The sequence below is a fragment of the Pelophylax lessonae genome, assembly GCF_965119305.1.
Source record: "Pelophylax lessonae genome assembly, chromosome: 2".
NCBI lineage: Eukaryota > Metazoa > Chordata > Amphibia > Anura > Ranidae > Pelophylax > Pelophylax lessonae.
In genome coordinates, this window is record NC_138769.1 from 203,037,106 (window position 1) to 203,052,938 (window position 15,833).

Here is a 15,833-nt window from a genome sequence, read left to right on the forward strand (position 1 = left end):
AGCTATATGCCCCTTACTGTGTAATGTAAAGCTAAATGTTTACTGTAAGTCAGATTCAAAGTGTAACTTTCCTCCTCTGTAAAGCAGGATCAGAAAATTAAAATGGCAATTTTCAAAGCAAGTGCCCCATGAGCCCGAAACCCATGATGAGTAATATGCAAATACTGACTTTTGGTTGGAAGTCAATATCTACCTTTTTAAATGTCTTTTACTTTAAGAAAGTATACATACTTTCTTAGTATATTTTTGAACAGAATACTGGACATATCCTAAAGACGGAGTACAATAATTCAAATTTTAAAAGGCAAGACAAATTCTATTGACATGTGTTCTTTAAAGGCTGTTTCCTTGGAGATGGTGATTGAGAGATAGAAAAATACCAACTGACAGTGTGAAACGTATTGTAAGAGTAAAACAGATATTCTTGGAAACCGAAAATTCTTGCCCTCTAGCGAATATATTAGGCCCCTTATTAATATCATAAATTTATAAGGCTGAAGGGGTATTTGTTTCCTATAGACAGAGGACAACACCTGCAGAACTATCGATGTGCTAGATGTAGCTACTAAGAGGAAAGAGGTAGCTGTCTAGAGTTCTTAGTGTTTTCTATAAGTAGAATTTTAAAATCACTAAAGTGATTACATCTGAATACCAAATTCTTTCAGTCAAGAATCCATGTTCTACTAAGCCCTCAGATTAACTTGAATTTTTGGAACCTCCAGATGTCCAAAAATACACATATATTATATAGAATATATATAATACTATATAAGGAAGCAGTAATGTTAAACAACATCTTTCCAATAGAATGGATATTATCCCGCGCAAAGTGTACAAATAAGTAGGTATTTAAAAATTTAGAAATGGTGCTGCTGTCCACCAAATTACTTACCCTATAAGGGAAGTATGGAAATGTGAAAATAATTGATGGGTATGGCGCTGCTGAATACCATATGCAGAGAGAAATATATAGTTGGTCACTGGATGCGTATATGTTAGGTGGTTTGATTTTCTAATTGTATATTGTTTCACATCTCACTAGTGCTAAAATGTGTAGGAAACCAAATATATACAATATATAAAACATATTTTTATATATATATATATATATATATATATATATATATATATATATATATATATATATATATATATATATATATATATAGTGTAATAGAAAGATGGCTGATATGTGAACACAAATGGTGCATTAATAGTGCATTCATAAAATAAAACAGTGGTGCTAAAAAACTTTGCCAATATACAATATTAATTCATAACAAATATCCTATTCATAAAGTGACAGTGTGCTCATTGAAGTGCTCCAAATTATCTGTGCCAGTGGTGCTACTGCACAAAGAGCTACATAAACCCCAAAGGTAATGTATAATCATTTTTAGTCCATATAGAAACTTCAACTAATAAAGTGGCAGGAGCTCTTCGAAGTGCGCCAAAGTGATCTGTGATAATAATAGTTTCCACAAGTCGTACTCCCCTGATGGTCCAACACACTCGCCAGAGCTCTGTCCCCTCAAGGGGGTGCCAGGTCTGTCAGGAAAGTGGCTCCAACCGGATCAGCCGACTCATACTCAAGTTTTTTTTAGCACTATTTACTTTATTAATGCACTATTAATGCACCATTTGTATTCACATAACAGCCACCTGTCTATTACACTATATATACATATATATATATATATATATATATATATATATATATATATATATAGGAAAATATTTTTTTTATATTGTATATATTTGTTTTCATACACATTTTTAGCACTAGTGAGATGTGGAACATTATACTATTAGAAAATCAAACCACCTAACATATATGCATCCAGTGACCAACTATATATTTCTCTCTGTATATGGTATTCAGCAGCGCCATAACCATCAATTATTTTAACATTTTTCAAATATTTTACCAACTTATTACATCTCCAGAAAGTTTAAATTAAAATCTCCTGGAACCTGCCAACATAAATATCCTGAAGGCCTGCTTTATTAAGTGAATGGGGAGTTCTATAGATCCTATGGACAATAAATAACTCAGTTACTCTCTGTGAGACTGATGTCGCAACAAAGAGACCCTTAATATTTCTAACTGTATTGACCACAGTAATAGGCCCCAGTATTGGTGTCAGTGGATGGAATAATAAGACCCAGCATTGGTGTCAATGGATGCAATAATAAGCCCCAAATTTGATGTCTGTGGATGCAATAACCTTTAGCATTGATGTCAGTGGACACAATAAAAACTTCCAGCACTGATGTCAGTGAACACAATAATAACCCCCCCCCCCCCCCATCCTTGCTGCATTGATAGCTACTGGCTGTGAAACTTACACCCCCCTCTTTTCATTGGTATTCAGTGGCAGTGAAAGTTAACCCCCTTAATCCTCTCCTTTGCTGGCCATGGCAGTGAAAGTATAACTCCACCCCTCTTTCCTGACCACATGCTCCTGTGCCGCTCTGTCTCTCCCCTGGCTGGAGATTTACTTGTTCTGTGGGCAGAAATAACTGAATATCACAGAATATCTCTTTTTCAGTGTAGTGTGCTTGAACACAGAGCATTCCTGCACCTGGCAGCCCGCTTCCACTCCATAATTATGGATGCATCTAGATGATCTTCAAAAGATTGGATTTGCCCGCTGTAGACATATAAAGTGGGCCCACGTTTAATAAAGTATACATTTTAGAGTTTGTAGCAATGATCACATCTAAATATTTAAAGGAGGTAATGATTTAAATGAATTTGGCAGAGCTGGGTAACAACAGGCTTAATATACACTGCCTGGCCAAAAACAAAGTCGCGGCCGAAAAAAAAGGTCACACACGTTGGACCGCTTTTAGCTTTAATTACTGCACACATTCGCTGTGCCATTGTTTCGATAAGCTTCTGCAATGTCACAAGATTTATTTACGTCCAGTGTTGCATTTGTCTTTTACCAAGATCTTGTATTGATGATGGGAAGAGTCGGACCACTGCGCAAAGCCTTCTCCAGCACATCCCAAAGATTCTCAATGGGGTTAAGTTCTGGACTCCCTGGTGGCCAATCCATGTGTGAAAATGATGTCTCATGCTCCCTGAAATACTCTTTCCCAATTTGAGCGTAAAGAATCCTGGTGTTGTCATCTTGGAATATGCCCGTACCATCAGGGAAGAAAAAATCCATTGATGGAATAACCTGGTTATTCAGTATATTCAGGTAGTCAGCTAACCTCATTCTTTGGGCACATGCAGTAACTACCCAATAGGATAGTTACTGCATGCTTAGTTTATTTATGCCTCGTTTCCACTGAGTGGTACGGTACGGTTCGGTTCAGTACGGTACGGTTCAGTACGGTACACATTGCGTTTCCACTGCCAATAGTACCCTTTTCATGATAGGCGTGGTGTAGCTGGTCACAGCAGGAAAGCTGTGATAGACGATTCTCTGTCAACCAATCAAAGTTCTGCAGAGTGTAGCTCCACCCAGTTGGTACGGGTCTAATGTGCTTGGTACCCCAACGAAAGGGTACCAAAAAGTGGTACGGTACGGTTCGGAATTAGGGTACCATTCATAATGCAAACGGCATAAAAAGCGTACCGTACCGAACCGAACCGTACCAGAAAGCTCAGTGGAAACGCGCCATTAGTCGCTCAGTTAATTCCAGGTGACGACTTTTTATTTTGGCCAGGCAGTGTATATAATAATCCTAAAAAGTAACCAAAGATAGACTATTTCTAACATTTCTCCAATGCCCTTGACCGCTTTTACAAGGTAGAATGAAAAATAAGTAATCTATGTCCCCCAACTCCCCAATTTGTAATAATATAACCACATAGTTGTTTGTTGGCCCTCTTAGAAGCATATAAATCACTATAATGTGTATCTACTATATTTGAGGTAGAAAAGACTACTATGCCTATTCACTATTGCCCCTATGTATGCAGATGGCTGCTGAGCCTGCGTTTAGCTTACAAATACATCTCGTAGCTTATTTCTCTGTCTAATGCTGTTTTCACTAAAAGATGTTCTGCCTTCAACACAATTTTTTCCCCTAGATCTGTGCCACTTCCCAGTTCTTCAAAGACATAATTGAGGGATTATATTTTCTTCTGCTAAATTCACTTGTTCTATCAATTTTTTCCTCATTCCTTAGTGTTTGCTATGGCAGCTGAAATTTGTTTCACAAGTAGCCCTCAGGGATATGCTTTTAAAGCATCCCAAGCTACTAGTGGAGATGCCGGAAGAATTATTTCATCCCAGAAAATCATTAAAATCAGAATGAAGAAGACTCTTTAACCAATAAGGATTTAGGGGTTGATTTACGTAAGGCAAATAGGCTGTTTACTTCGCAAGGGAATCTTCCTTTAGAGTAAAGGATGAGGCTAAAGCTCTAGTGACTTTCATCATCTAATTATGTATTACCAAAGATACAATTTTTAAAAAAAAATTCTTTGCATGGGATTTAATATTCTTTGCAAAGTGAATTTCTACTACATTCACTAACTTAATGGAATTAATAACCTAGCAAAATGAAATACCCTTGCAAAGTAAACAGCCTATTTACCTTTTGTAAATCACCCCTTAGCCCTGGTTTGCACTGGTGCGGCTTTGAAATCACGCTACTTCAGCTTGATTTGAAAGCCATAGATCAATGCGATTTGCACCTATGATTCCATTGCGGCTTACAACTTCATTTAACAGAAGTTTTTACAAGTCACAATGAAAAAGGCAAAAAGTAACGCAGGAACCTTTTTCAAAGTCACAGCGACATTAGTCACATCAATTTGAACGGTTCCATTGCCTACAATTGGGTTGCGACTTGTCACGTGATTTTGGAACTGTCAAATCGCATGAACAGTCACACCGGTGTGAACAGGGCTTAAACTCCAAGTAAGCAATGCATCTCAATTATTATTTACATTGTATTACCAATGGGGAATAATCAGAAATTCCCATAGCCATTTTTTCATTCTTGTGAATTTAGGGCATACTATTAAGAGAACCAACTTCTAAATCTGCCCTAGACAAAGTTATATGTGTTTTAGAGAAACAAGAATATTTTTTTTCTCTCTTGGGTCTATTGTACATCAAATATCTATTAATCCAGCTCCTGTATGAACTTGTCAAAAGAAGAAAGACAGGAGACTACACCCCAGGAGGTAGATGTCTATCCATTTCACACAGTGTGACATTGTTGAAATCTCATACTACAATATGAAGCTCATATTGCTTCTCTGAAAATAAAATTGAAAAGGAGTTTTAAAAACGTAACTAGAATGTGGTGGGAGAATGTAAATAACAATTACATACTTAGTGCAATACAATACAATATCTACCATTTCAATACACCTCTTTCTGGATGCTCGCTCAATCAGCACTGTAGACTATATATATATATATTCTTAATCCTAATCTTTATTCTGTATGGAATAAAATGAAGTACAAAGCATAATATCACTTCCACCTACTACCCAGTTTTCCACTTCTTATCCAAAAAACAAAAAAAAAAAAAAAAAAAGCTGTTGTTGCTGCAGTAGAACACCCACTGAATAAAAAGGTGATCTACTCAATATCAAAATGTTGGCCTGTCCTGACATATTTAAGCTGCCCACATAAGACCTCGTGGTCTAAACGTCATTCCTATAAAGGTTAAAACTGGAAAGATTATGGTTAGCCCCATGCACATGATTTCCATGCACTAAAGTGGTGATGTTAATTTTTGGGACGTAGAGATTTTCCGATCGGGTTAGCAAAGCACAAATATTCATTGATCTCACAGGCCTAATTGATGCAGTCCTTCTTACTCATCCCATTGAGCATGTAGTTGACTGGAGAAAAAAAATGACTTCTACTTTTCCATAATTAAAGTCAAATTTATCTTCCCACAAGATTTTCCACAGCTATCTAAAATATGACAACATGCTCCATTTTTGACTGCTATGCTAATCTTTTGCAAGGTGAGAGCATTTGAACAAAAATGGTTCAAGCTTGTTCAAGGCTGATCTCCAATATGTACAGATAATGCTTCCTGTCTAAAGAAAACAATTTTTAGGGAAAATATGACAGATAGGAAGCCAACCTAAAGTGAACAGCTTTCTACGATAGAATTAGAGTATATTTGGGCCTGAGCAAAAAGAAAAAGGAAAATATAAAATAGAAGTATACTGTTTATTGCTGAGCAACTGAATTTACACGTTTCCTAATGCATACAATATACAGTGCCCTGAAAAAGTATTCATCCCCCTTGAAATTTTCCACATTTTGTCATGTCATAAATGTATTTTATTGGGATTTTACAGATATATACACTTTTTCATTTTTTTAGCATCAGCATTGTAATAGCTATACAACAATAGTTATTTTTGACAATGCAATTCATGTTTGCTTGAAAAATCTCCTTTCATGTTCTGCCTGTTTTCTGGTCATCAATTTCCACAACGTCCAGGATTTCCAGTATGCTTTGCAGCTTTGTCTCTGCTGTTTAATTTCTAAGGACCACATATCCCATGGCACCTTGTTGCCTGCAAGCTGTGATTGCTTTATAGCCTCCTCCTTCTGAAACTCCTCCTGTTAGCACCCCTGTAGTTCAGAAGGCAGACACTGTGAAATGTGTGACGCAGCAGTGCATACTTACAGGCCATAGTGACTGCATGTCACAGAATTCCATGAAGGAAATCTCTGGGGATCTTCACAAAGTAATTTTAAAAAACTTAAAAAAGATTGTTCAGAATAATAGGAGTAGGCTAGAAATAATTGAAATTCATTGAAGAATATGTGATTTTTAGATTCCACACAAGTGGAAACACCCGGCATCCCTGTCCATTACCTATAATGGAAACACATCAATAATTACTGCACTAGAAGAGGGAATAGCTCTGCTCCAGAGATGGGGCATTCTCCTTCCACCTGAAGATTTTCCCCAGAGAAATACAACTCCTACTCCCATTACAAATGAATGGCAAGTGGTCTCTAGGAAAAGATCAGGAAAACCAAAAAAAAGCTGCGACTGATGGATATCCCACTCGGGATATACCTAATCAGGTACGGAGATGCTATATTCTAAACCTCCAAACAAAAACGTGTGGCCAGTGTATATGCCAGCATCTCCAGGAATTTTTCCATCTTAACTCCCAATCGGTATCTAATCCATGGAGTCTTTGGGGTGTTCATAAAGCATACATAAGAGATATTTGCATACAACAAAACTCAAAAGTTAAAAAAATATATAATCAATAGCTCTCTAATATACTATCTAGGTAACACCTTAAATAATCTTAGACATGACTTAAGATCCCTTTTACTTGAACAACATGACAAACAACTCCGTAAAATGAAATTGACTTACTATGCACAAGCCAACAGACCAGGTAAAATCCTGGCGAACAGGATCAAAACATGACAAAATAAAACTAGAATATCCCACCTGACTAATGCTCAAAAAAATATTACAGTAACCCATCCCCAAGACATTGCAAACTAATTTGCCAACTACTATAATTCCCTATATAACCTAGACAGTGACTCTACCCTACATAAACCAGACATCTCCTCATTCCTGGACAAACTAAAACTACCTTCACTCACGGAAGACCAGCTACTCACACTAAACACCCCAATCACACAAGACGAAATTAGGAAAATAATACTCTCCCTCCCCAACGGTAAGTCTCCTGGTCCAGACGGCTTCCCAAGTGAATACTATAAACTACATAGTCAAATTCTACTACCACATCTTGCAAAGACTTACACTAAAGCTATTAAGGAAACTAATCTGGGAGTCTTGGTTGATGATAGATTAGGCAACAGCATGCAATGTCAAGCGGCAGCTGCCAAAGCCAGCAGAATATTAGCATGCATAAAGAAAGTGATGTATTCCAGAGATAAGTCTATAATCCTTCCACTTTATAAAACTCTGGTCCGACCGCATCTGGAGTATTCTGTCCAGTTCTGGTCGCCAGTCCTCAGGAGGGATGTGTTGGAGCTGGAGAGAGTCCAGAGAAGGGCAACTAAACTGATTAGGGGATTGGAGGAGCTTAACTATGAAGAGCGTCTGCAATCGGGGGACATGATAGCAATTTATAAATATCTCAATGGGGATCTCAGCTTAGAAAAAAAGCTGTTCAGTCGAAGGGATTGCATGAGGACAAGAGGGCATACAATGCGATTAGAGGAGAAGCGTTTTAACCTCAGGCAACGTGGGGGGTTCTTTACTGTTAGGGCTACAAGATTGTGGAATTCTCTACCACAAGAGGTGGTTTCTGCGGGAAGTTTGGTGGCTTTCAAAAGACTCTTAGACATACATCTCAAGGATCAGGACATTAAGGGCTATGTGAGATGATTACAGCCACACACACCTACACAGGTTGAACTGGATGGACTATTGTCTTTATTCAACCTCACCTACTATGTAACTATGTAATTTTCCAACGGAGATGCTGGGAGCATACATTGTCGCAATCCCCAAACCTGGGAAAGACCCCTCTCTTCCGGGCAACTACCGCCCTATTTCACAGACCTAAAAATCTTCGGAAAATTACTGGCTAAACGTCTCCAAGAGATCATTCCTTCCCTGATCCAGGAAGATCAAATGGGTTTCATCCCTGGACGTCAAACCTCAGAAGCCACTAGGCGAATTGTTGATATACTACATTTAGCAGAAAAAGTCAAATGTCTTCTCTCCTCCTTGCCCTGGATGCAGAGAAGGCATTTGACAGAGTAAATTGGGAATATATGTCCGCAACATTATCTAAGTTTGGGTTCAAAGGTAACATACTTTCCGCCATTTTAGCACTTTATTCTCAACCCACAGCCAAAGTCTTTACATCAGGAATCCTCTCTAAGACTTTTGCAATATCGAATGGTACCAGACAGGGTTGCCCCCTGTCTACCACCATTTTAAAATCTAGTCATAGAACCTCTTGCTGAAGCCCTTCGGTCAGAACACAAGGTCCATGGCTTTAATCTTGGGAAAACTGAGCATAAGATCAACCTCTTTGCAGATGATATTAACAAAACCAGAAATTTCCCTTCCTGCAGCCCACCTTATCCTCACTAAATTTAGCGATATATCCTTCTATAAAATCAATAATTCAAAATCAATTATACTAGACCTAGGAGTAAACCCTGACATCAAAAATAATCTAATTAAAGATTGCCCCTTCCCTTGGACCACTGATAAGATCTCATACCTAGGGATCTCTATTACCCCTAAAGCATCAGATCTCACTCGTTACAATCTAATTCCTCTAAAACAAAAAATGACAACGGATTCAAACAGAATAGCCTCTCTAGATCTATCATGGGGGGCCAGGATTGCAGCAAATAAAATGAATATTTTACTCCAGATCCTATACGTATACTGGGCCCTACCCGTCCCATTTACTAAAATTCAATTGAATGCCCTCTCTGGCATCTTAAGGACATTCCTTTGGTTAGGGAAGAAAGCCAGAGTTGCTTATAATATTCTTACTAATCACAAACTACTAGGGGGTGCAGGACTACCTGACCTTACGGCAAACTATTGGGCTGCCCGATTGAACCAGCTTAAACACTGGTTTCCTCATGAAGACTCTCTTCTATAGTCAGAGCTTGAAAAACAATTAGTTCCAACTAATGACCTTCAAACCATGCTAATGAGAGATCTTTGGATCCCTTGGAATCTGGCAAAACTTCCAATCACAGTTAAAGCTTCCCTACAGGCTTGGAGAATGGTGAATAAGATTGAACCCTGGGTAAATTCCCTCCAAACCCATACTTTCCCATTGTCCACTCTGAAAACTAACTTTCATAACCGAGACATCACTACATTAGAAAACTCAGGCCTCACACAACTCTCACAACTCTTAGACCATAAAGGTGTCAAGAACAGGGAGGATTTGATTTGTGAGTTTAACCTACCAACTAAACCTGCGCCCACTGTATCCAAGATCCTCCTTCTCCTTGCAAAACATCCTATTTCTCCCTCACATACCAACAGTAAAGCATGGGACTTTCTTGTGTCGGAATCTCCCATATGTAAAGGAATATCCCTTTTCTATAATATCTTATCAGAAATGCCTACTCAAAAATTTGTGAACATGTTAAAATGGGAAAAAGATATAAACCACCAGTTCTCCCTACACCTATGGCAGACTGCAATCCACTCAATATACAGGTACTCTAAATGTACCAACCACTGGGAAATGACGATTAAGTTTATAAATAGATGGTACTACACACCTTACAGATTGGCTAAAATGACACCATCCGTTTCGTCACTATGCTGGAGGGAATGTGGTAACACAGGAACGCTGCAACATATTCTCTGTGAATGCCCCTCGCTCACTAGTTTCTGGAATACAATATTCCAGTGTATTTCTTCCTGCACAGGAATACTCTTACCACAGAGTCCTGAACTGGCTGTATTTAATATCCACATAGATAAATACCCTTACTCACACAGACAAGTAATCACACACCTACTATTAGCAGCCAGAACCCTTATTTTATGTAAATGGAAATCTACCCTTACACCTAACTTATCCGAAGTAATATCCTTAGTCAACAACAACTATCTTTTGGAGAAATCCCTAGCAGTTAATACATTATCTTATCAAAAATTCCAGAAGTCTTGGTCGTGCTGGCCTTACCTGACACCTGCAAATACAATATCCTTATCCAAACTAAATCTGATATCCTATATCTCAACGGCGGAGAGGGAGGCTCTCTTCTACCTGGGGTTGGTGACATAGATCCCAAGGGCTCCGGGCCCTGGGAGACTGAGCCTTCCAACTCCTCCTAAGACGTCTCAATAATAGTAGTATTATATTGCCATTCCATTTAATGACATGTACTCTTATAACAATATGCTAAATAACCCTTTACTTTAATATGTATTCTGGAAATGCATACAAACATTAGAAACACTGTTCTTTTGTTAATTGTTTATATTTGCAAATTTAATAAAAATTTATTGAATGAAAAAAGAATATGTCATTCTTCATTTTGCCCATGCCCATGATACAATTTAAATGCTTTATTTATTCTAGCATCTATATATCTATGAGAAATTATCTATAGAATCTATCGATTACTGTGCTGCTTTATTGGTAAAGCTTTATAAATGTACTCCTTTGACAGAGCTAGTATTTGCTCATCTAAGGCTCCTTTCACATGGGCTTTCCACCTGGCGGACTCCGTTTTTCTTAGCGGGGGATCGATCCGCCGATCCCAGATAAGCAGGCGGATGACAGGTCCGTCTCCGCTCTGTGTGTAGAGACAGACCTGTCAGATCCCCACTCTCCTCTATGGGAGATCAGATGAAAAAAGAACGCCTGTCCATCTTAATGCAATCCTATCGGATCCAATCCTCCAGACAGATGGAAATTAGGGTTTCCAGCCCTCTGGATTTCACGGACAGGATTTGATCGGAACGGATAGTGCGGGTGTAAGCGGAGATGTCACCGCTGACATCCGCTGCTCCAAAGGGATGCATGGAGCATCTGATCTGGTCTGCCTGAAAAACTGACAGGCAGACCTAATCGGAAAGCCCGTGTGAAAGAGGCCTAAAAAATTATAGAAGGCTGGGTACACATTTACAAAAAGAAATAGAAAATTAAATTTGGTATTCCAAACTTTGGTCTTATGCTTGATATTATTGTCTGTTGAGCTTTGCCCTTGGTGCAAGTACTATTCTTTGTTTTCCCCTATGTGTGTTGTGCTAGCCATACACGGTTTAAATTGCAGCCATGCCATTGGTGGCACTGTTAGCACCACCCAGCTTGACATGCTTTGGTGTAAATATTTAAGGAACTGGGTGAAAAATTGTCCGTTGCATTATCTCCTTTGCAATAAAATGCCACTGCAATTATATTCTCCTGTGCATAGGTGTGATAGTCCAAATCAGAAAAGAACTCTGTAGTCAGAAGTTGAAATAACTTTAAAGCCTTGGTGCCCTCTAGGACTGGGGTGTTCTCAGAACACAATGGAAAATAGTTAAAAGCAGAGTATACCTACTCACAAACGTAGGTAGTAAAAGCGCTCATCAAGCCACTACAAGTGGCTGCGATCTCCTAGCTTGGCCAAAGCCCCTAGCCCAGTGGTTCTCAATCTCAACACCTGTCCTCAGGTCCCACTAACAGGCCAGATTTTAAGTATTACCTTGGGGAGATGTAGACTAGAATACTGCAATCACTAAGCAGCAAATGATATCATCTGTGATATATTTCAATTATCTTGCAAACCTAGCCTGTTTGTGGGTTCTGAGGACAGGAGTTGAGAACCACTGCTCTAGCCCAAGGAAGACCTCACCAGGGTCCCTGCAGGGTGAAGCGTTTCGACGGTATGTCCTTCTTCCTCCTAGCCCTGATGGACATATGATTTTGAAATGAGTCAGCCAGCAGGGACCCTGGGTGAGGTCCTCCTTTGGCTAGAGGCTTTAACAAAGCTGGGAGATTGCAGCTTTTACTACCTACGTTTGTGAGAAGTTATATTTTATCTTCAATAAAATTGTTGTTGGGTAATATGCTAGGCCAGTGCATCCTGTGTTTTTATCTATTTTCCACAATAAAATGCCACTACCTGCCTGATCGCTGTCTTGTTACTGCTCAAAATGCTGGGCCTCTCTCTGTGTGCCTGAATGACAGACTCTTCCGCGACATCCTGCACCAGCCAAGACAGCTGAACACATAGAAGATGCCAGCGATGGTAAGGAACTGTTGGAAAGGTGCGCATTAACCTTTTTAGATCCGCCTGAACACAGTAGTGTCCTTTTAACAGTCTTTTTTGAGACTATTTCATTTTGCAGCTGTCATTAAAAGAATGCATGCCGATCATGGCATAAAGGGTCCTATTCAAATACTTGCTGTTATGGGGTATAAAGGTTCTGTCCTTGCCCACCAAATATCCTGCACCAGTGGCCATGCCAACAAATACTGCGCAGACATGGTCTGCCGCTTTCAGGATGCCAATCCAGAGCAATGACATGCAGCCACTGTGAAAACATGTACACGGGATGGCTGGAAGGGGGTGAAGGAGATTGGCATTAGCAAAAAAGAAAGATGAAAAAAAGGGGAAAATTATTTGATAAAATATGGTTGTTTAATACACAGTGCATTAACATGTTAGTTGTCATCCATTAGAATTTATATCTATTTTAATTGCTGTCACATTCAAAACTACTCACCCATCAATATAGCCATTGACAAAAATTTGCAAATATGTAGGTACTCTAATCTATGTTTATCGTTCTATCAAACTATGCAACCTGTTCTGTATAATTATTAGCCATGACCTTTATTTTCATTGTCTGTTTCTTGCAGTACGCAATGTTTTTATCCCTGGTGTTCCTGGCTGAACTGATTGCTGGAATCTCAGGCTTTGTGTTCCGGCATGAAGTAAGTGGAAAAGACATTTTTATTTGTTTTTGTATGTCAGTGTATAGAACAATTTTAGATGCACTCTCTCTTATTAATAATAAATTCAGCCTGCAAATTGGCTTTTTCCTGTTTGTGACGTTCAAACTTACCCCGCACTTGAATTTAGTAGTGCACCAACAAACCACAGTAAATGATTGCAGTTGTATTGGCTTGTTGATTTATCTCTCTTCTTTCAGCTGCTAAGCCTGAGGAAAAGTTAAAGCTGGGCATTTATTAAGAAATTAGACCAGCGACCAGTGCACTTTGTAAAGCCCAGTACACACGATAAGAAATTCGGAAGGGAAATTTCGTCCGACAACCGATCTGCCGATTTTCGGATTGTTAGTATGGTGCATTCGACAGCCGACTCCGACTTTTCGGCTGACAAAATGCTGATGTGCAGGCTATAAAATTTTTGTCCTCCGTCAACACATGTCCGATTTTCGTCTCATTAGTACAGATTTCGACAGGGAAAAATCTTATGAGCAAGACTAGGCATGCTCAGAGACGAAAGAACACATACAAAGCAATCCAACACATGACATCACTTCTGAAGTAGAATTCTGTCCTACGGGAAAATTCGTATGAAAATAACCTCTTCACTTTCCACATCAGACTAGCATGCCACAAAAAACAGACGACAGATCGTTTGATAATCTGATCGTGTGTACGGGGCTTTAGAGAGCAAAATGTACTTAATTTTTGTCTCTCTCCATAGCCTGCTTGCCAAAAAATATAGGCTGCTGTTGTGATGCAGCAGAAACATACAGCTTTTGTAAATAGCAAATGTTTTTCATACAGTATTAAAGAATATGTCATAGAGTATGTGAGAATAAGGGATGAACTATGGGTTCAGGTCAATTTTGACCCAAACCCAGCCTCTTTGCAGTTTGGCAAATGGGCGAACAATCTCGCCATATTTAATCTGATGTAGCTGGAAATTTGTCATATACGAGTGGTAGCATTACCGCTGCTAAATGGTGTGACACATCCCCATTGGCTTCTGTTTGTAAACAAGCTGGTGGGGATCCTGTGTGACATTCTTTTCGATGACCATATTTGGTCTATGATGTCCCTGACGCTTTGTTTACTTTACCGCAGCACCAGGAATCTGTCATTTGCATTAAAAGTAGCGGCAGATGGTGTTGGTGGTGGGTCAACACTGTCAGGCTTGTGATTGTCATGGATCTACATTGCTGGATAACATGATTGTCTTTGGATTTACCTTGGGAATATTTTTTATTACCCCCTTAATGACCTGGGGGGGGGGGGATAAATTGGTGCCCCTTCCATGCAGACCCCCGCATCTGGCTGGCCAGAAAAGGAGGGAGCAGTGATCCCATGTACCAAAGTTAAGCATGTGGCCTAGTATGGTACAGGACAGGGGAACACATGCAGCATTCCTGGCTATAAGTATTTTATACATTTTTAGAAGGTCACATGCTGTTTTTTTTTTTTTTTCGTTAAAAAGGCAGTACACATTGTGTTACTGTTCCATTATGGAGAAAAAAAAGACTCCCCTTCCCAGGTGAATGTATAAGTTCTACAGATCCCTTGATAACCATTCGCAAAAAAAGTAAATGGTAAAAAAAAACACCCAAACAGTGAAAAGTTCAAGTTTAGTTAAATAAAAAAACTGTCCCCCTGGTATGAATCCAATGTCAATCATGATGGCCTGCCAACGTGGTCAGCCATGCCAGACAGTCTACACCTGCCACTTCTCCTGCCGCAAATGACAGATGCCCAGAGTTACTAGAATGTGAACTGACCAAACATTGTCATGACTATATTTGGTCAATGATGTCATCCTGGAACCCCAGCCCATCTGCTTATAAACAAGCCTGTCATTTAGGGGCATTAGTGCTCCTGTTTGTTGAAAAAAAAAAAAAGGGAAAAATAAAAAACTTTTAAAGGAGTACATCCTACTGCTTCAAAATGTCACCTGTGGGCTTTACCTATCCCTAAAGCATGTTATTTAATGGATATGTGTATTTTTTATTGTTGCTCTTTCAGCCACGCTGAACGGTATTTTTATTTTTTTTGCACTGCTACATGTCTTGTTGCAGTGCCCAGTTACGCATGCCCTTTTTTCAACAAAGACTTAAAAATTGCAAACTGACTTTACCTCCCTGGCAGTCTGATTATGTCAGCATTTTTTAATGTCAAAGCGGTAAATTGGTTTGCATGGAAACCTGTTGTGTTATATTGTAGGCCTGTAATGCTTAGAAAAAAAAAACGTAAACGTGAATAAAAATGATTAATAAATTATTAAAAAAGTTAATAAATATATAAATGTAATTAAATTAATACATTATGAATAAAAAAAAATATTAAAAAATAAAAGGAATAAAACAGTAAAAGTGCAGGCAGGGCACTGGTCAAAGCACCAGGGACAAAACTGAGGTGAAATGGTTTGATACAGTAATGTAATCCTAACAGATTA

At 38.9% G+C, this 15,833-nt stretch overlaps 1 protein-coding gene across 1 annotated transcript in view; it reads left to right on the forward strand.

Moving 5' to 3' along the window:
* Window positions 1–15,833, forward strand: part of TSPAN7 (tetraspanin 7) — a 255,825-nt gene that overhangs the window by 187,040 nt on the left and 52,952 nt on the right. The window contains exon 3 of the mRNA XM_082245443.1: window positions 13,295–13,369. Coding sequence (XP_082101569.1) covers window positions 13,295–13,369 — 75 coding nt within the window. The remainder of the gene's footprint in view (window positions 1–13,294; window positions 13,370–15,833) is intronic.